The sequence below is a fragment of the Coregonus lavaretus genome (assembly GCF_964263955.1).
Source record: "Coregonus lavaretus genome assembly, chromosome: 39".
Lineage (NCBI taxonomy): Eukaryota > Metazoa > Chordata > Actinopteri > Salmoniformes > Salmonidae > Coregonus > Coregonus lavaretus.
Window position 1 is genome coordinate 18,561,837 of NC_140026.1, and position 22,434 is coordinate 18,584,270.

Here is a 22,434-nt window from a genome sequence, read left to right on the forward strand (position 1 = left end):
AAAATATATTTTGATTTGTTTAACACTTTTTTGGTAACTACATGATTCCAAGTGTGTTATTTCATAGTTTTGATGTCTTCACTATTATTCTACAATGTAGAAAATAGTAAAAATAAAGAAAACCCCTTGAATGAGTAGGTGTCCAAACTTATGACTGGTACTGTAAATACTAGGCGGTGTCAGAGGAAGGGCCAAAAAATTGTCAAAGACTCCATTCACCCAAGTCAGACTGTTCTCTCTGCTACCGCACGGCAAGCGGTGCCGGAGCGCCAAGTCTTGGTCCAAAAGGCTCATTAACTGCTTCTACCCCCAAGCCATAAGACTGCTGAACAATTAATCAAATGGCCACCCGGACTATTTGCATTCACCACCCCCCCCGTTTATTATCTATGCATAGTCACTTTCACCCTACCTACATGTACAAATTATCCTCGACTAACCTGTACCCCCTGTATATACTCATTATTGTTATTGTGTTTCTTTCTTTCTTTTTTAAAACTATTTTCTTAGAACTGCATTTTTGGTTAAGGGCTTGTAAGTAAGCATTTCACGGTAATGTCTACACCTGTTGAATTTGGCGCATGTGACAAATACAATTTCATTTGATTTGATTAACATACATTTTAGAGTAAAGAATCGGAGTCTCAGCATCACTCTTACTGTGGAATTGCCCTGCTGTAATGCATCGATGTGTCATTAGACAAAGAGAATGGCAGGTTCTTCAACAGCAGGGAAGACCGAATCATAATTCTAAATTAGGACTGCTCATGGAAAATGTTCCTCCAGGCCACAGTAGCCCAGTCTCGGATGCCATTTCAATGCAAAACAAAAACATAAAATTGAGTTATATACCAATGTACCTCCAGGCAACAAAAAACCCAGATGCTCTGAACCCATGCCATGCAAATCTAAGAAAAAGGGAAATCTCTTCTGAATAATCCAAACTGAAAGACAAAGCCTTTAGGACAAATTGATCTCAGTTAGCTAGCCAAGACTAATTCACTACTTTTCTTTTTCCCAACGGTTCAATGCTACATTATAATAATACCCACTGGTCCTGTTCATTCTCTTTTGAGGATATTTCCTTGGAAGATTTTTAAGACTAAATATAGCCCTGCCAACTTCAAATTCTATTTGTGCGGATAACATCCAAGTCATATTTCCATAAAAGCCTGTATTGTATATTGACAGAATATATGAATACCAAATGCTTACTTTTAAGGCCAGTTTTCTGGACACACATTAAGCCTGGTCCTGGACTTAAAAGTTATTTCATTGAACATTCTCCATTGAGAACGCTTTTTAGTCCCAGGCTTAATTTGTGTCCGGAATACCGACTCTGAAGGTATATATTTAGACCACAGGAAATGCATATAACTGATTGGCAGTAAAGCAAGTAAATATGATACACAGCCCCTAACCAAAGGCACCTAACGGTTTTCCTCTACCATCTATCAGTTTATGGCCAATGTCTCATGATCCAATTGGAGGGAGCTCTCCTATAGCAAACACTATTCATAATGCCATATGACCATATATAGCCCACTGAGTAATCAATAACACTGCGAATACATTTATCTACCGCTGTCAGCTTCAGCATATGGTGCAATGAGCGTCTATCATTTTTCATTCAGACTGGACCATAAATTGTGCCGTTCCTACAACGTGAGGAAAGGGCTGATCGATATCACATTAATAGTGTTTTAACAGTCTTGGAAGCATGAGATGTTTTTTGCCCCACATACAGCGATACGTTCACGGATTCATTCCGGACCAAAGTAAAGCATATTTCTGTGACTTCTTCTGATTGATTACAAATTAACAGCAGACAGACTGAATCATTAGACAAAGATTTCTGCCAAAAATATCAGGGATGAAATAAAAAACATTTGCCTGGTGCATCTTGATAATTGTAAAAAAAAAATCTCTAATTAGAAACCAGCTCTTTCCTGCACATCAATTTTAAAATGTGGGAAAATGACCGGGCCATCCAAGGGTATCTATCTTCGGCTGTCATCAAACCACGAAGCTCAACGCCATACGCTCATTACACAGCTGAATTCCCTGGAGTACTAGTGATGCTAACACCAAAACAATGAACATCTGAGAAAAGGTAAGCTTTATGTTGACAGGGGTATCAACCTGCTGGTAAGGGTTACTCATGTTCCACAGCGGAGGTGCCATTTATACTGAATAAAAATAAAACACAACATGCAACAATTTCATTGATTTTACTGAGTTACAGTTCATATGAGGAAATCAGGGATTTTAAAATCATTAGGCCCTAATCTATGGATTTCACATGACAGGAAATACAGATATGCATCTGTTGGTCACATATAACTTCAAAAAAGAAACTGGCCTTACAATGGGCCTTAGGATCTCGTCACTGTATTTTTGTTTATTCAAATTGCTATCGATAATATGCAATTGTGTTCGTTGTCCGTAGTTTATGCCTGCCCATACCATAACCCCACCACTCTGTTCACAACGTTGACATCAACAAACCGCTCGCCCACAAGGTGGTCTGCGGTTGTGAGGCCGGTTGGACGTACTGCCAAATTCTCTAAAACGACTGAGGCGGCTTATGGTAGAGAAATGAACATTCAATTCTACGGCAACAGCTCTGGTGGACATTCCTACAGTCAGCATGCCAATTGCACGCTCCCTCAAAACGTGAGACATCTGTGGCATTATGTTAAGTGACAAAACTGCACATTAGTGTGACCTTTTAATGTCCCCAGCACAAGGTGCACCTGTGTAATGCTCTGCTGTTTAACCAGCTTCTTGATATGCCACAGGGATGTAAACACATTTGTGCACATAATTTGAGAGAAATAAGCTTTTGCATATTGAATATTTCTGGGATCTTTCATTTCAGCTCATGAAACATGGGACCACCACGTGTTGCGTTTATATTTTTTGTTCAGTATAATTGGTCCCGACAGAGGAATAAATAGTTTTGTTTCACAATTTTCACATTGCCTGATTTCACAAATAACACAGTCAGAGTACATGTATATATTTAAACAAATACCACTTACAGCACAGTGAAGCTTTCAAGAATATGACAACGATTGAAATGGATTAGTTTATTAACAAGAAAAAGTTAAACATCTGTTCATCAGGTGTGCAGAGGGCGAGAGAAATAAAGCTTTGACGTAAGGTCTCGCACAGGTGTCCTGACAAACCACATGTATCTGACATTGCATCACTTCACCACAATGACATGCAACAGCAGATGCCATGTTCAAGGCACAGTACTAGTGTATACAAATCAACGTCCTGCCCTGATCGGATAACATGTTCTCTGACACTACTACAAAGCTGATCATAGGATCCAATACGCTATTTAGCAAACCACTGATCATTTCAATCCTGAGTCTTCAGGTCTCAGGGCAATGTGACATCACTTTAACAACCATTGTTAGCATAGGTAGCGACTAATCTACATTATCAACCCACTCGAGTGGAGTTCCCTGTACCTTTGGTGCTGGGGGAGGCCCAGGCGATGATGCATCGGACCAGGCAGCAGTTGAGCAGCAACTTCTTGGAGATGCCCTGGTCCCTGCGGAGGTGCTGCAGTTGCTCCCGCCACTGGGTCCTCTTGGTTGGGGCCGACATGCTTGTCACTCACTGCACACTCTTGGCATTCGCTCAACCAGCTTCATGAGGTAGTCACCTGGAATGCGTTTCAATTAACAGGTGTGCCTTGTTAAAAGTTAATTTGTGGAATTTCTTTCCTTCTTAATGCGTTTGAGCCAATCAGTTCTGTTGTGACAAGATAGGGGTGGTATACAGAAGATGGTCTTTTATCAAATAGGGCTATGTCCATATTATGGCAAGAACAGCTCAAATAAGCAAAGAAAAATGACAGTCCATCATTACTTTAAGACATGAAGGTCAGTCAATACGGAACATTTCAAGAACTTTGAACGTTTCTTCAAGTGCAGTCACAAAAACCATCAAGTGCTGTGATGAAACTGGCTCTCATGAGGACCACCACAGGAATGGAAGACCCAGAGTTACATCTGCTGCAGAGGATAAGTTCATTAGTGTTACCAGCCTCAGAAATTGCTGCCCAAATAAATACTTCAAGTCACAGACATCTCAACATCAACTGTTCAGAGGAGACTGCGTGAATCAGGCCTTCATGGTCAAACTGCTGCAAAGAAACCACTACTAAAAGGACACCAATAAGAAGAGACTTGCTTGGGCCAAGAAACATGAGCAATGGACATTAGACCGGTGGAAATGTGTCCTTATGTCTGGAGTCCAAATTGGAGATTTTTGGTTCCAACCGCTGTGTCTTTGTGAGACGCGGTGTGGGTGAACGGATGATCTCCATATGTGTAGTTCCAACCGTAAAGCATGGAGGAAGAGGTGTGATGGTGTGGGGATGCTTTGCTGGTGACACTGTCTGTGATTTATTTAGAATTCAAGGCACACTTAACCAGCATGGCTACCACAGCATTCTGCAGCGATACGCCATCCCATCTGGTTTGGGCTTAGTGGGACTATCATTTGTTTTTCAACAGGACAATGACCCAACACACCTCCAGGCTGTGTAAGGGCTATTTTAACCATGAAGGAGAGTGATTGAGTGCTGCATCAGATGACCTGGCTTCCACAATCCCCCAACCTCAACCCAATTTTTTTATTTTTTTTATTTCACCTTTATTTAACCAGGTAAACCAGTTGAGAACAAGTTCTCATTTACAACTGCGACCTGGCCAAGATAAAGCAAAGCAGTGCGATAAAAACAACACAGAGTTATATATGGGGTAAAACAAAACAAAGTCAAAAATACAACAGAAATACATATAATATACAGTGTGCAAATTTAGCAAGTTATGGAGGTAAGGCAATAAAATAGGCTATAGTGCAAAATAATTACAATTAGTATTAACACTGGAATGATAGATGTGCAAGAGATGATGTGCAAATAGAGATACTGGGGTACAAATGAGCAAAATAAATAACAATATAGGGATGAGGTAGTTGGGCGGGCTAATTTCAGATGGGCTGTGTACAGGTGCAGTGATTGGTAAGGTGCTCTGACAACTGATGCTTAAAGTTAGTGAGGGAGATAAGTGTCTCCAGCTTCAGAGATTTTTGCAATTTGTTCCAGTCATTGGCAGCAGAGAACTGGAAGGAATTGCGGCCAAAGGAGGTGTTGGCTTTGGGGATGACCAGTGAGATATACCCGCTGGAGCGCAGACTACGGGTGGGTGTTGCTATGGTGACCAATGAGCTAAGATAAGGTGGGGATTTGCCTAGCAGTGATTTATAGATGGCCTGGAGCCAGTGGGTTTGGCGACGAATATGTAGTGAGGACCAGCCAACAAGAGCGTACAGGTCACAGTGGTGGGTATTATATGGGGCTTTGGAGACAAAACGGATGGCACTGTGATAGACAACATCCAATTTGCTGAGTAGAGTGTTGGAGGCTATTTTGTAAATGACATCGCCGAAGTCAAGGATCGGTAGGATAGTCAGTTTTACGAGGGCATGTTTGGCAGCATGAGTGAAGGAGGCTTTGTTGCGAAATAGGAAACCGATTCTAGATTTAACTTTGGATTGGAGATTCTTAATGTGAGTCTGGAAGGAGAGTTTACAGTCTAACCAGACACCTAGATATTTGTAGTTGTCCACATACTCTAGGTCAGACCCGTCGAGAGTAGTGATTCTAGTCGGGTGGGCGGGTGCAAGCAGCGTTCGGTTGAAGAGCATGCATTTAGTTTTACTAGTGTTTAAGAGCAGTTGGAGGCTACTGAAGGAGTGTTGTATGGAATTGAAGCTCGTTTGGAGGTTTGTTAACACAGTGTCCAATGAAGGGCCAGATGTATACAAAATGGTGGATCTGAGAGTCACCAGCAGCGACGTCATTGATATACACAGAGAAAAGAGTCGGCCCAAGAATTGAACCCTGTGGCACCCCCATAGAGACTGCCATAGGTCCAGACAACAGGCCCTCCGATTTTTCACATTGAACTCTATCTGAGAAGTAGTTGGTGAACCAGGCGAGGCAGTCATTTGAGAAACCAAGGCTATTTAGTCTGCCAATAAGAATGCGGTGGTTGACAGAGTCGAAAGCCTTGGCCAGGTCAATGAAAACGGCTGCACAGTACTGTCTATTATCGATCGCGGTTATAATATCGTTTAGGACCTTGAGCGTGGCTGAAGTGCACCCATGACCAGCTCGGAAACCGGATTGCATAGCGGAGAAGGTACGGTGGGATTCGAAATGGTCGGTGATCTGTTTGTTGACTTGGCTTTAAAAAACTTTTGAAAGGCAGGGCAGGATGGATATGGGTCTGTAACAGTTTGGATCTAGAGTGTCACCCCCTTTGAAGAGGGGGATGACCGCGGCAGCTTTCCAATCTCTGGGGATCTCAGATGTTACGAAAGAGAGGTTGAACAGGCTAGTAATAGGGGTTGCGACAATTTCGGCGGCTAGTTTTAGAAAGAAAGGGTCCAGATTGTCTAGCCCAGATGATTTGTAGGGGTCCAGATTTTGCAGCTCTTTTAGAACATCAGCTGTCTGGATTTGTGTGAAGGAGAAGCGGGGGGGCATGGGCAAGTTGCAGCGGAGGGTGCAGAGCTGGTGGCCGGGGTAGTGGTAGCCAGGTGGAAAGCATGGCCAGCCGTAGCAAAATGCTTGTTGAAATTCTCGATTATTGTAGATTTATCGGTGGTGATAGTGTTTCCTAGCCTCAGTGCAGTGGGCAGCTGGGAGGAAGTGCTCTTATTTTCCATGGACTTTACAGTGTCCCAAAACTTTTTGGAGTTAGTGCTACAGGATACAAATTTCTGTTTGAAAAAGTTAGCCTTTGCTTTCCTAACTGCTTGTGTATATTGGTTCCTAACTTCCCTGAAAAGTTGCATATCGCGGGGGCTATTTGATGCTAATGCAGTACGCCACAGGATGTTTTTGTGCTGGTCAAGGGCAGTCAAGTCTGAGGAGAACCAGGGGCTATATCTGTTCTTAGTTCTGTATTTTTTGAATGGGGCATGTCTATTTAAGATTGAGAGGAAATTACTTTGAAAGAACAACCAGGCATCCTCTACTGACGGAATGAGATCTATATCCATCCAGGATACCTGGGCCAGGTCAATTAGGAAGGCCTGCTCGCTGAAGTGTTTTTGGGAGCGTTTGACAGTGATGAGGGGTGGTCGTTTGACCGCGGACCCGTTACGGACGCAGGCAATAAGGCAGTGATCGCTGAGATCCTGGTTGAAGACAGCGGAGGTGTATTTAGAGGGTAAGTTAGTCAGGATGATATCTATGAGGGTACCCATGTTTAAGGATTTAGGGTTGTACCTGGTAGGTTCGTTGATAATTTGTGTGAGATTGAGGGCATCTAGTTTAGATTGTAGGATGGCCGGGGTGTTAAGCATATCCCAATTTAGGTCACCAAGCAGTACGAACTCTGAGGATAGATGGGGGGCAATCAATTCACATATGGTGTCCAGGGCACAGCTGGGGGCTGAGGGGGGTCTGTAGCAAGCGGCAACAGTGAGAGATTTATTTCTGGAAAGGTGGATTTTTAGAAGTAGAAGCTCAAACTGTTTGGGCACAGACCTGGATAGTATGATGGAGCTCTGCAGGCTCTCTCTACAGTAGATTGCAACTCCACCCCCTTTGGCAGTTCTATCTAGACGGAAAATGTTATAGTTGGGGATGGAAATTTCAGAATTTTTGGTGGCCTTCCTAAGCCAGGATTCAGACACTGCTAGAACATCAGGGTTGGCGGAGTGTGCTAACGCAGTGAATAACTCAAACTTAGGAAGGAGGCTTCTGATATTTATGTGCAGAAAACCAAGACTTTTACGGTTACAGAAGTCAACAAATGATAGCTCCTGGGGAGTAGGAGTGATACTGGGGGCTGCAGGGCCTGGGTTAGCCTCTACATCACCAGAGGAACAGAGGAGGACTAGAATAAGGATACGACTAAAGGCTTTAAGAACTGGTCTTCTAGTGCGTTGGGTACATAGAATAAAGGGGGCAGTTCTCCAGGCGTTGTAGAAAAGATTCAGGGCATTATGTACAGAAAATGATATGGAAGGATATGAGTACAGTTCAGGTAACCCTAAGCGTTGGGTAACAATGAAAGAGATAGCGTCATTGGAGGCATCGATTGAGCCGGTCTCGGCGTGTATGGGGGGAGGAACAAAGGAACTATATGAGGCAGTTTGAGAGGGACTAGGGGTTCTACATTGAAATTGTATAATAAGAACTAACCCAAACAGCAATAGGCAAGGCATAATTGACATGGGAGAGAGGCATAAAGCAGTCACAGGTGTTATTAGAGAGAGCTAAGACACAACTGGAAATAGCGATAACGTTTGGGCTAAGACTAAACAGAATAAACAGGACAGGGTACCGTGTAAAGGAACAGTCCAGCAGGCATCAGCTGTGCAGCTGAGTGATCATAAGGTCCAGTGAACAGCAATATGTGAGTCCGAGAGCAGTTCAAATTGGTGCTTCAGCACAGCTAGCAGGGAGCACAGTTGTAGTTTGCGTGTGCTAGCGGGCCGGGGCTGGCAGATGGATCTTCGTGGTCATCGCAACGGGAAGCCTGTTGAAACCACATCAGACTATTTCGTCGGCAAACCAGTCGTGTTGGATCGGCGGGGCTCAGTGTCAACACTAGGAGGTCCCGTCCGGTTGACAGAGAGGTAGATAGCCGGGAGATGGGCCTGAGGCTAGCTCAGGGCTAACTGGTGCTTGCTATAGGGCAATGGTAAATCAGCCACAACAGGTTGCAGCTAGCTAGCTGGTTGTGATGATCCGGCGCTAGGGTCCAGTGATTCCGGCAGAAAGTCCAATAAGCTCTGGGTCGATAGCACGCTGGGTCGATAGCACGCTGTGCAGACTGGCCGACGAATTGTCCAGGCTAGAGCTAGAGCTGGCTGGTGGATAGTGTAGGCCACGGACAGTGGTGAAGACGCTAACGGTGACTAATAACAGGTAGCCACTATTTTCAGCTTACGGTTCTTGATGAAAGTTATAAAGAAATAATAGAATCCTTTCCACGTTGGGTGAGGCGGGTTGCAGGGAAGTATATTTAGTTAAAGAATGAAAGTAAAAAATTGAGAAATATATACAAAATAGACAAAAAAAAACAAGAAACGGGATATTTACACAGGACGAAATATAAAAGCGACCGCACTGCTACGCCATCTTGGAACTTGTGAGATTGAGATGGTTTTGGATGAGTCGGTCGGCAGAGTGAAGGAAAAGCAGCCAACAAGTGCTCAGCATTTGTGGGAACTCTTTCAAGACTGTTGGAAAAGCATAACCTCTCCTGATAATCTTACTGGAGTACAATACACAAGATTACATGCTTCTAATTAAAATATGGCATCCCGCTTAGCTATATACTATGGTTTCAGTCCCCTGAGAGTCCCCTTTCAAGAGCTGAAGTTTGAGACAACACATCACACATCTGCCTTATCTATAACCATTTGTGCCCGACCGCCTTCATTCGGTCTTATGTAGCAAAATTTGAATTGGATAAAATGGTATATCATACACTGCATTTAAGGGAACAATAGGAAAGTAATTCTGCTTTGAAAGTTGATCAATTTGTAATCTCACATTTGAGAAAATGGCCTTTGAATGTTTTGGTACCTAGTGTAGAGCTCTTTGTCTACACCCATTCAGCATCATTCACACCCTCTTAAACTTTAGCCCCACCCATTTCGTTTGGCTCTCGGGGGGGGGTTCAGAGCACACACTTGACACTCTGGCCGGTGAGTAGGGTTTATAGGAGCGTTCTGACCTCACAACGGCAGTCAAGCACCCAAGCTAACATCTGCTAGCTTGCTATTTACTTTAAGACACAAAATTGGGATTATGGTTAATTGTTTACCTCTGGATAACATGAAAACAGCCTAACAATTGAATTATGCTTTTTTGCCGACGTTTACTGGCACCGGCCATATTCAACGGGTGTTGTGCGTTCGTAAATGTATCAGTTATTCTGAGCTCTGGCATACTCAGACTGAATTTACGAACGCACCCGAAATGGTTACTTGCATAGTGGAGTCTTTTGTTAAGACATGTAGCTAGCTAGGTAAACAACGTGTAAGATCATACACGTCACGTAACGTTAGCTAGCAAGCCAGACAGCTAGCATTAGCTAGCTAAACAATGTCCCATAATCCCAACTCATGACGTTACTACCCTGCTGGTAGCTATCCAACAAGGTTCAATGTTAGCTAGCTAACATTAGGCTCTAACTAGCCAAGCAAACGACTCAGATACGAATAATATCATACCCCTAACGTTAGCTAACAGTACACTAACTTGAAATTAAACAACTTTACTTTCAAATGGCTCTGAAGTAGTGACATACGCCTAGTTTCCTGAAACTAGTCACATTTGCACTCGCTTTGAAATACATATATTTATAGTATTCATTTGCTATCATTTGTCTTTTCAGGCACTGCCTTACCTTGTAGGCCAAGTCATGATGTGTGATCTCTCCCTCGAGTCAGAGCGATCCTCAGGTTTCACGAGCGCTTTCCCTTCTCTGAGCCGATCAACAGCATGTGAAAGGGGTCGGGAGGAGGTGAAGGAAGGAGCAAGCAGATCTTGTTTGAATGTGATCATGTGTGACTTTCCCTGACCAGGCTTATCAGCCACCTCTGCTTCAGTGCCGAGGGCACAGTGTGTGTGTGTATATATATATATATATATATATATATATATGAGTGGTATGGGTTGTGTGAGTCTTCATATACACAGCACACACAAAGTACAGAGACCCCCCCCCCCCGCTGATTACGCGCTATAATTAGAACTATCCAGACCCGTCAAGAATCTCTCTCCATCATCAAGCCAACAACTGGCAAGATGTGGCCAAACAAGATAGGAACTTAACATATTTGAAGAAACTGGCTACAATAAGTTGAACAGATAACAAACATGTTTTCAGAAATGTGATAAAAGCTGAGGCCAGATGATCAATTAAATGTCACTGATACAGTACAATCTTGCACTTTCTAACAAAGATGTTATCAAATCTGAACAATACTTAATATTACAGACATGAATGTATAATAATCAGTTTGGAATAGGCCTATGTAAAATGTGGCTACTTCCTGTCCTCTTATGCAAGTTATGGTATACTTTATAGGCAGCACAGCACATCAAAGCCCCATAAATGTACCTCAAATATAATTATTTTTTACATCTAAATGCAGTGTTAATTACTGCGCAGCAGTGATAGATGGGTAGCTTGACTGGTGGATGGCGAGACTAGCTTCTAATTACTTCCCATGATATCTATAAAGCAGATAATGTAGCTATAAAGACAGAGGGGGTGTCTGACTAAACAGACCTGGGAATACCTCCACTTCATCCCAGCAGGACAAAGCAAAACACACCATACCGGGAGCAAGTATGAAAAAATGTATGCACTCACTAACTGTAAGTCGCTCTGGATAAGAGCGTCTGCTAAATGACTAAAATGTAAATGTAAATGCAATGATGGGTCTTCAAGCGATGGTATTATATGCAGTCAAAATAAATATTTTCTAAGCTTCCTATATAAGGGAACAGATCCCAGAGTATACCTGAAAGTCCAAAACAAGGTGGCACAGTTTATCCTCTCCAAACTGAATTTAATTGGATTGTATACAGAGCCCTGAGGGATGCCAAATCACCCATGGGGGGTTTATGGTCGTGTGTAATGACACGCTCTGGGTGGAACTGGTGGTTCTGCTATGCTTGATTGAGTAACACTCCCGAGACAGTCAAACTTGAAATGAGGAAGTAAGAAAGTGTGTTCGAGCCAAAGACAAACTGTTTGGCTACTACAGAAAAGGAAATCAAAAGCAAAGCATTGAATTGTCTCAAATATAAATAAACAAATATTCTATACTGAATTATTCAATATGTTTATGATTTAGCCTCATCTTGTTGACTGAAAAACAAAATGCCTCGCCTAATTCCTATACTTTTACAGCTGTGTGGGCGCTAAGCCGGCCGTGTGTTATGTTGGGTGAAATATAGCAGAGTTTGTGGATGGATGGCTTAGAGTTGCAACCTCATTGTTCCTTGATTACATATGCATATTGATCTCTGGTCAGAAGGAAATGCCTTAATGCATTCACAAGATCAATAGGCCTATAGGCTGCGCTTGATTTCACTTTTTTTTCTAGTGTTACAATGGACGACTATGATAGTCTTACGTTTGGGCTGCCAATACTGCCTAAACAAGTAATTGCATTACACACACTGTATATCACAAGATAGTTAACCAAATTCAATGTTCTTCGATGTCATCTTACACATGTAAACAAGACCAAATAACACCAACTACCATTCTAAGCCCTCGAGCAATGGATAAACACTTAACACAGTCTTTGAATAATTCATCACATTGTGTCATTTACATTTTTCTAATGAGCTTTCAGAGGAGCAGCCCAGTCTCATGACCAGAAACAATGAAAAACAGAGCGTGGGCTGACACCATATCCAAACTAAATATTTAAAATATTCAACATATTTATTTGAAATAATATTAATTAGGAAATTCAGCCAAGTCCCCCTTACAAAGAACCCCTTCCCCTGGCTTCACCTGCTGTGAGGGTGCGTTCAGAAGTTAGTGATATGAACATACCACACTCCCACACTTAATGATGATGGAACACACACTTCAAAACAATACGCTCATCTACGCCTCAGCTCTGAATCTCCATAAAGCCATGTGAGGATAATGTTAGAACCCATTAGGGAGGCCATTACTGAGCGCTAAGGAGGTTGCTGTTCTAACAGCATAGGCTTGATGACATTATACCAGGACTTGGCTCAGGTGCTCAAAACTCCATGACACATATCACTTTATATGAACATTTCCTAGGTTTGTGATGCATTTGTGTTAATTGTGTTTTAATACAGGCCATTACATAGCCACAACCTGTTATAGATGCTTACATCCATTTTAAAGCATGATGGTGATAGAATGGAATATATATTATACATTCATAATACACTGTTCATATGCGGTTCATAGAAAGTTTTACCAAAGTTGTTCTCTCCCAGAAGAGGACAGCGGTGTATACTTAGAATTCCCTGACCCTCACCTACTTTCCTAGATAGCTTCTAGTAGTTTGGATTACCATGTGCATCATCTGAAGGTGGAGGTGAACTTCATACATCCTTGACACAATAGCCTACCGAGGAAGAAATTATCATTCTAATCGTTTCACATAAAAATGTGTCTACTTTCTGTCCTAACAAGTATGCACAACGGAACTGATGCTATGTTTTATCAACAAGTGCTTGGCTTAGATAATACTTTTATCTAGAACTGTCTGTACTGTGTGTGTACGTGCCATCTTGCCTGGCACCACAATGTCATTGTGGTCAGAAGCCCTGTGGTTCCATGACAACAGGTCAGTGGGTAGCCACAGCAGGGCCAGACAGCAGAAGAAGCATAGAGCTGAGCACACCGCATTTCACACACACCAGGGCTATAATCTTGTCCTCCATCAAAACACCAGCTAAAAATAGCAGAACAAACGGGGCATAGCAATTGTCTCCTCAATTAAATCCCCTGCGGCATTCAATGTAAAGAGGTTGAGCCCGCCAGGCATTGGATTTAGTACACCAACTGAGATGGCCCTGTCTTAAAACAAAAGTCATTCGTTTTCCAATAAATTAATATATTGTGCCATTTTCAACAGAACACTTCACTGTTAGGCGTGTCATGGATTGTTCAGCTTTTGCTCAGACACGACCACTCACAAGCACAAGATTGATACCATGACCTCGTTGACCATATCAAGTGATATGATATAGATGGGGAAAATCCTAAAACAATACATAGTCCAGAACAAGGAAGCCAATGTCGAGGTCAGGTTAAAAACAATAGCTATGAAACATAAAACTGCTGTGTGTAAATTCATAATGCAGTAGACTGCCTTTAACTTCATAAACATTTTTTTATCCAAAATTATACTCTTACAGAAGCAGAACAAATATGATTCTCCTATCATGTGCATGCGTGTTGAAGTGTGAAGCCCGAAGTAAAACGTGGCCCGATCTTAATTGTTTACATTTTTCTATTTAACCTGGTCTCCATCTGGTTGATGGACATATAAACATGGAATGACGTTTTGCAACCCTGTCCACTCAGCGTTATTATACAGTATAATCTTCCTGTTAATGGACAGTATCAAGAAACATGCCATGATAAGGAAATAAAGATGACCATAAATATAACCAAACACACAATTAACTCGGCACGTTGTTCCATGTTTCCAATAAATCCCTGCACTCACGTGGAGGCATTCATCAATAAGGAAATAGATATGAGCCTGTTATTTTGTACTTTGGTCAATTGCTACAAGAATCACTCGTAAACATACTGTATCAGCAACACTAGTTAACCATTGTTAGAAATTAACTTTGTGGCCATGAAAGCTACCTGTAGCGTATAAAATGTGCTCCTCTTCCTCCAGATGTCCAGAACCCTCTAACAGGAGACTAGTGCAATGGAGAAGTTGACCATCCTCCTACTTGTCAGTGCGGTCTTGGAGCTCAGCAACACAAAGCCCTTACTGGAGGCCCAACTTCTTCCTCTTAAGCCCTTACTGGAGGCAAACCCAGAGCTCCCTACTTTTGAAATCTTACAGAAGACTGACGCCAAACATGTTCCTCCTATGGAGGACATGGGTGCCGAGGGAAACTACTTTGAACAGAACCCACCTCTCGAGGTCTTTGAGGAAACAGACGCTGGACAGGGTCTACCTCTCGAGCCATCAGAGGAGCTTGGTGTAGAGCAGGCCATGTCTCTGGAGGAGCTTTGGGGAATGGAGGAGGAGCAGGTGATAACAGAGAGCAGGAGTGCATGCCCCACGGGCTGGTTCAATCATGGACACCGCTGTTTTACGTACATCCCCACCAAACGGACATGGGCCGAGTCGGAGCGCTACTGCGTCTTTCAGGGAGCCAACCTGGCATCCATCCACAGCACAGAAGAGAACCACTTCATTCAGGAGATGATCCGCAGACAGACGCACGACTTCCCAAACACCTGGCTCGGCGGACAGGACGCTACCCAGGAGCGCCTTTGGCTGTGGAGTGACGGGTCCAGGTTCTACTACCGCGACTGGGACAACGTACAGCCTGATAACAGCAACGGAAATGAGAACTGTATGCATATGAACTATGGAGAAGAAAAACGCTGGAATGATGGTGTCTGCAGTGTGAAGTTACCTTCTGTATGTGCCATGAAACTATAAGCTCTGACGTCGCCTTAAATCGAGATGTCTATTTAGTAACGTTTTCTATTTATTTTCATGATGACTATTAGTGAATCAGTAAGATTAAATAAATTGCTACGTAACATGACTAACAGGAAAAAAAAAAAAAAAAGTGTTATGTGCATCAGTTTCTATTTTTATCTCTGCATTTGTTAGTAACATCCATCTTGTAAAGACCGAAATAAAGGTTTGATAATGTTTGTCAAATGTAAATAAAGGATTAGTTTCTGTATACATTCAAAAGGCTACGCATGTTATTGTAAGGATACACAACCTCTAAACTGGTTTGTAGGGTGACAAGATTCTTAGACTATGTAAAGAATAAAACTTAAAGGAAAGTTATCCCAATCATTGAATATAATTACATGCCAAACAATCACTTTTTCATACTACAGTAATAATTATGCACAGATTGTAATTATTTCCCAAATGAGACTTGAGCGCTTTAAGTGGGAATTGTCAATACTCCAGGGAAGAGCCAACTCTGCATAATTGTAATGAATAGTGAAAGCATGTTTGCTTGGTCTCTCTCTCCCCATAGCAGCCTTTTCACCTGACATTTACGGCCTGAGTAGCAAGCCACTTTATAGACAAACGCCACGCACACACAGGAACCTTAAAACAAATATTCTCAGGAGATGTGCCGTGCTCTGAGTCAATGGGTTGGAATGTCTCCATAAATTATTTAGGCATGCGGTGCCTGCTATATGCAGATAACAAGTGGCTCTTTACCAGTCAGCGTGTTCCAAAGACACTGAAGAGATACACACTGTACAAGCCACCTGGGTTACAGGCCTGTGTCCGTGAAGGGCTGTGTGTCACTGTTGCAAAGGAGCACAATACTAGAGGTCACCATTTTCTCAGCTCACTAGCCGGAGGCTATTTGGGGTCAGACTTCACGTCAACAGCGACAAAATGTACATCAGAAATTAATTAATGCAGCGCGTGACAGAACTGTTTGGCCCCACCATATGCTAGGCTATCTGTTGTAAATCTCAAATCTTAAAAATAAATAGAGCTGGAAGCAATTGTTTGACAGATTTTGCAATCAACAGGGCTGAGCTTTGCTAAAATCCATAAGCATTCTGCCTGAAATACAATACCTATTTGGTAGGAGTGTAACATAGGGCTGGGCAATATGGCAAAAACACCATATTACGGTCTTTTTCTTGACAGTATGACAGTATTTTATGTTTTTGAATAATAAAAGTTCTAAATTTGCTTTAGGAGTAGTGCGTGACCCTAGGGTGGCAACACATACATTGATTTCAATGGGTCTTTCTACATTCTGATTGTTTTTCATCTATTTCTGCTTTTCCTGCACTCATTTAGGAAAATGCCCATACTGCCACGTAGGGCAGCACGATATGAAAAAAAGAAAATCTAGGCCTTATTTTTTACCAAATGTTGCAATTGCGATTTGACTTGCGATGTAGATCAAAACACTTGGGTGAACTGTTGGAATCATGGAAATATAATGATTATTCTAATTCTATAGTTTTAATATACAGTTGAAGTCGGAAGTATATATATATATATATATATATATATATATATATATATATATATATATATATACACATACAAACACATACACACACACACACACCTTAGCCAAATACATTTCAACTCAGTTTCACAATTCCTGACATTTAATCCTAGTAAAAATTCCCTGTCTTAGGTCAGTTAGGATCACCACTTTATTTTATGAATGTGAAATGTCCGAATAATAGTAGTGAGAATGATTTATTTCAGGTTTTATTTCTTTCATCACATTCCCAGTGGGTCAGAGGTTTACATACACGCAGGTTTGTAGGCCTCCTTGCTCGAACACGCTTTTTCAGTTCTGCCCACAAATGTTCTATAGGATTGAGGTCAGGGCTTTGTGATGGCCACTCCAATACCTTGACTGTTGTCCTTAAGCCATTTTGCCACAACTTTGGAAGTATGCTTGGGTTCATTGTCCATTTGGAAGACCCATTTGCGACCAAGCTTTAACTTCCTGACTGATGTCTTGAGATGTTGCTTCAATATGTCCACATAATTGTCCTTCCTCATGATGCCATCTATTTTGTGAAGTGCACCAGTCCCTCCTGTAGCAAAGCACCCCCACAGCATGATGCTGCCACCCCCGTGCTTCACGGTTGGGATGGTGTTCTTCGGCTTGCAAGCATCTCATTTTTCCTCCAAAAATAACGATGGTCATTACGGCCAAACAGTTCTATTTTTGTTTCATCAGACCATAGGATATTTCTCCAAAAAGTACAGTCTTTGTCCCCATGTGCAGTTGCAAACCGTAGTCTGGCTTTTTTATGGCAGTTTTGGAGCAGTGGCTTCTTCCTTGCTGAGCGGCCTTTCAGGTTATGTCGATATAGGACTCGTTTTACTTTGGATATAGATACCTTTGTACCCGTTTCCTCCAGCATTTTCACAAGGTCCTTTGCTGTTGTTCTGGGATAGATGTTTTACTTTTTCGCACCAAAGTACGTTCATCTCTAGGAGACAGAACGCGTCTCCTTCCTGAGCGGTATGATGGCTGCGTGGTCCCATGGTGTTTATACTTTGGAAATTGCTCGCAAGGATGAACCAGACTTGTGGAGGTCTACAATTTTTTTCTGAGGTCTTGGCTGATTTCTTTTGATTTTCACATGATGTCAAGCAAAGAGGCACTGAGTTTGAAGGTAGGCCTTGAAATACATCCACAGGTACACCTCCAATTGACTCAAATGATGTCAATTAGCCTATCAGAAGCTTATAAAGCCATTACATTTTCTGGAATTTTCCAAGCTGTTTAAAAAAGGTACAGTCAACTTTGTGTATGTAAACTTCTGACCCATTGGAATTGTGATACAGAAATAATCTGTCTGTAAACAATTGTTGGAAAAATTACTTGTGTCATGCACAAAGTAGACGTCCTAACCGACTTGCCAAAACTATAGTTTGTTAACAAGAAATTTGTGGAGTGGTTGAAAAATGAGTTTTAAATGACTCCAACCTAAGTGTATGTAAACTTCAGACTCAACTGTAATAGTGGGCACTTTGAATACAGTGTTTGACATGACAATGAATGAAAATGCCAGGGAGGAGTTATTTTGACAGGCTAGGAACCAAAGTGTTGGTCAGTGTTTGTTCTGATCACCACCTCAAGGTGAACCTCGGCAAGACAGAGCTGCTCTTCCTCCCGGGGAAGGACTGCCCGCTCCATGATCTCGCCATCACGGTTGACAACTCCATTGTGTCCTCCTCCCAGAGTGCAAGGAACCTTGGCATGACCCTGGACAACACCCTGTCGTTCTCCGCTAACATCAAAGTGGTGACCCGATCCTGCAGGTTAATGCTCTACAACATTCGCAGAGTACGACCCTACCTTACACAGAAAGCGGCACAGGTCCTAATCCAGGCACTTGTCATCTCCCGTCTGGATTACTGCAACTCGCTGTTGGCTGGGCTCCCTGCCTCTGCCACTAAACCCCTAAAACTTATCCAGAATGCTGCAGCCTGTCTGGTGTTCAACCTTCCCAAGTTCTCTCACGTCACCCCGCTCCTCCGCACACTCCACTGGCTTCCAGTTGAAGCTCGCATTTGCTACAAAACCATGGTGCTTGCCTACGGAGCTGTGAGGGGAACGGCACCTCCTTACCTTCAGGCTCTGATCAGAATCTACACCCAAACGAGGGCACTACATTCATCCACCTCTGGCCTGCTAGCCCCCCTACGGAAGCACAGTTCCCACTCAACCCAGTCAAAACTATTCGCTGCTCTGGCACCCCAATGGTAGAACAAGCTCCCTCACGACGCCAGGACAGCGGAGTCACTGACCACCTTCTGGAGACACTTGAAACCCTACCTCTTTAAGGAATACCTGGAATAGTATAAAAGTAATCCTTCTACCCCCCTCCCCCCGTCTCAAGTCTTCTTGAGTATGATGCTACAAGCTTGGCACACCTGTATTGGAAGAGTTTCTCCCATTCTTCTCTGCAGATCCTCTCAAGCTCTGTCAGGTTGGATGTGGAGCGTCGCTGCACAGCTATTTTTCAGGTCTCTCCAGAGATGTTCGATCGGGTTCAAGTCTGGGCTCTTGCTGGGCCACTCAAGGACATTCAGAGACTTGTCCCGAAGCCACTTCTGCGTTGTCTTGGCTGTGTGCTTAGGGTCGTTGTCCTGTTGGAAGGTGAACCTTCGCCCCGGTCTGGAGCAGGTTTTCATCAAGGCTCTCTCTGTACTTTGCTCCGTTCATCTTTCCCCCAATCCTGACAAGTCTCCCAGTCCCTGCCACTGAAAAACATCCCCACAGCATGATGCTACCACCACCATGCTTGCTCTGACTCAGTACATTTATTAGCTAGCTAGCCAGCTAACTAAGACGGTCAAGTGAATGTCTCAATCTGACACGAGAGCACTGAATGACTTAAAACACTGTGCTCAGGTATATATCTACAATGACATAAAATCGATGTGGTCCTACTCTTTCCAAGTCAAATGAAAACGCTAAGAGTTAGTTAAATTACTCGAGTAATAAGTCGATTGTCATTATTACATTCACCTGCTTTTGTATCACCAGGTTCGTAAATGTGAAAATGGGTTCATCATATTGATCACAACTACCTTGGTTTAGGGCAGTCCAGTTCTTTCTCTAAGCTCAGGTTTCCTTACTAGCTACCTAGCTTACTAGTTAACCAGTTACTCATATCACTACAATGTATTTGTTTTCTTATTTAGTTTATTTTAATTCTCAGGTTATGCGTTTTGAATTCAATGCACTAAATGTTGTAACGCTAAATTTCAGGGGTTTACGAGACATAACTAAAACTATTTTCTAAACACACTAATGATTCTAGTTTTTGGAGATCACAATGGAGAAATACTGTTTATTATAGTCATGGGTCTAACCATTTCAGCTGGTATTATGATATTACATCGTAAATTTAGAGGTGATATTTCAGAGTCTTGTGTGTCCAAAAGATAAGATGGGTTATATTGATCTCCAAACTAGATAATACTTGTTTTATTATATGCAGTGTGTATGGGTACAATTCTCACACTTTATCAGATCTTGCTGATAAGCTTACTGAGCTGCAAAACAAGTAAACAAATGCATGGCTTATAGCTGGAGACTAATAAAACACCTGATTAGGTTTTAGATAGCTTTCCACCTAGAATAGCTCAGAGATCTCAGAATAGTGACGTCACCTCATTTTGCAGTAAACTGACAGTGATCGATACATGGCGTTTCTTAAATACAAACTTAAACAAATACAACTGGTGGAATAGGTCAATAGTCAGAACCAGAATTGATCTGTTTCTCATTTGTACATGTAGTAAGTCATAAACATGCTCCTTTGACTGATCATAAAATGATATTATTGAAGTTAGAAAGTTCTGATAAATCCAGTGTTATCCGAGGATACTGGAAACTTAATTGACTCAAACGATCCAGTCTTTAACAAGAGCATAAAGAGCTTAAATCAGGGACTTGTTTAATTCAAATGATTTAGAACCAAAGCATGGAAGTAACTGGGAAATAATTAAAATTCGAAGTACTGTAAGATCTATCACCATTTCAAACTGTCATTTTGTGAGGCGCAGCCGGGAACTAGTTCTGTATGATGGCGAGGTGTGGAGTCAATAAAGCAGAATTGGAGGATTCTCCATCGTTTATATTTACAGTTTGGGAACATTTGTTTCCCGGTAGATTATAACACCGATGGACAGAGTATGTCACCACTGTTCAGCTCAAAAACATGTTGACATTTACGCTGACATCAACCCAGTATTCCCACCACCGGAGCAAGACTGATACGCAAATAAACGTTGTTTCCCCTTTGCAGCAGATTCTGACCGGGCCAAAGAAATTACAAGAGCGATGGGTATGTTTATAGCCGCGGATATGCGCCCATTATCGGTGGTTGAAAGAATAGGGGGAATAGAGTATTATTGTTGATGAGTAATCATGTGTTTTCATTGAAGAAAATCCAAAGTGTTGCTATTCCTTGCTATGCTCACATCAGGCTTTACATGACTCGTGATCATATATGGAAGCAGGAATACCAACATTATTCTTAAATAAACAAAAACTACAATAACTGTGGGCATTTCATTTTCCACTGTACAGAAACGTGACCCCAAAACCGCAATGCGTACCGAACCGTGAGTTTGGTGAACCGTTACACCCTTACTATTGGCTTTAATCATATTGAATTAGGCTGCTGTTTTCACATTTATTAAACTGATTGAATCACAATGCTGTGAAAATATATAAAGATAGGGGATTTAGACTGAAGCCTCAACTCCAATGGCCATGTACAGTGAGGGAAAAAAGTATTTGATCCCCTGCTGATTTTGTACGTTTGCCCACTGACAAATAAATTAAATCAGTCTATAATATTAAATGGTAGGTTTATTTGAACAGTGAGAGACAGAATAACAACAAAAAAGTCCAGAAAAACGCATGTCAAAAACATTAGAAATTGATTTTAATGAGGGAAATAAGTATTTGACCCCCTCTCAATTAGAAAGATTTCTGGCTCCCATGTGTCTTTTATACAGGTAACAAGCTGAGATTAGGAGCACACTCTTAAAGGGAGTGCTCTTAATCTCAGTTTATTACCTGTATAAAAGACACCTGTCCACAGAAGCAATCAATCAGATTCCAAACTCTCCACCATGGCCAAGACAAAAGAGCTCTCCAAGGATGTCAGGGACAAGATTGTAGACCTACACAAGGCTGGAATGGGCTACAAGACCATCGCCAAGCAGCTTGGTGAGAAGGTGACAACAGTTGGTGCAATTATTCGCAAATGGAAGAAACACAAAATAACTGTCCATCTCCCTCGGCCTGGGGCTCCATGCAAGATCTCACCTCGTGGAGTTGCAATGATCATGAGAACGGTGAGGAATCATCCCAGAACTACACGGGAGGATCTTGTCAATGATCAAGGCAGCTGGGACCGTAGTCATCAAGAAAACAATTGGTAACACACTACGCCGTGAAGGACTGAAATCCTGCAGCGCCACAAGGTCCCCCTGCTCAAGAAAGCACATATACAGGCCCGTCTGAAGTTTGCCAATGAACATCTGAACGATTCAGAGGAGAACTGGGTGAAAGTGTTGTGGTCAGATGAGACCAAAATCGAGCTCTTTGGCATCAACTCA

At 42.2% G+C, this 22,434-nt stretch overlaps 1 protein-coding gene across 2 annotated transcripts in view; it reads right to left on the reverse strand.

Annotated features, from left to right (window-relative positions):
- Positions 1–22,434, reverse strand: part of LOC311113217 (Kv channel-interacting protein 4-like) — a gene marked incomplete at its 5' end in the record, with an annotated part of 275,296 nt that overhangs the window by 239,916 nt on the left and 12,946 nt on the right. Inside the window, one exon of one of the 2 annotated variants that reach the window (XM_084156418.1) lies at positions 3,486–3,624. The exons of the other annotated variant lie outside the window; for it this stretch is intronic. Within the exon in view, the coding sequence (XP_084012544.1) occupies positions 3,486–3,624 (139 nt within the window). Of the gene's footprint in view, positions 1–3,485; positions 3,625–22,434 lie in introns of those variants that run through there. 2 annotated transcript variants of the gene reach the window in all.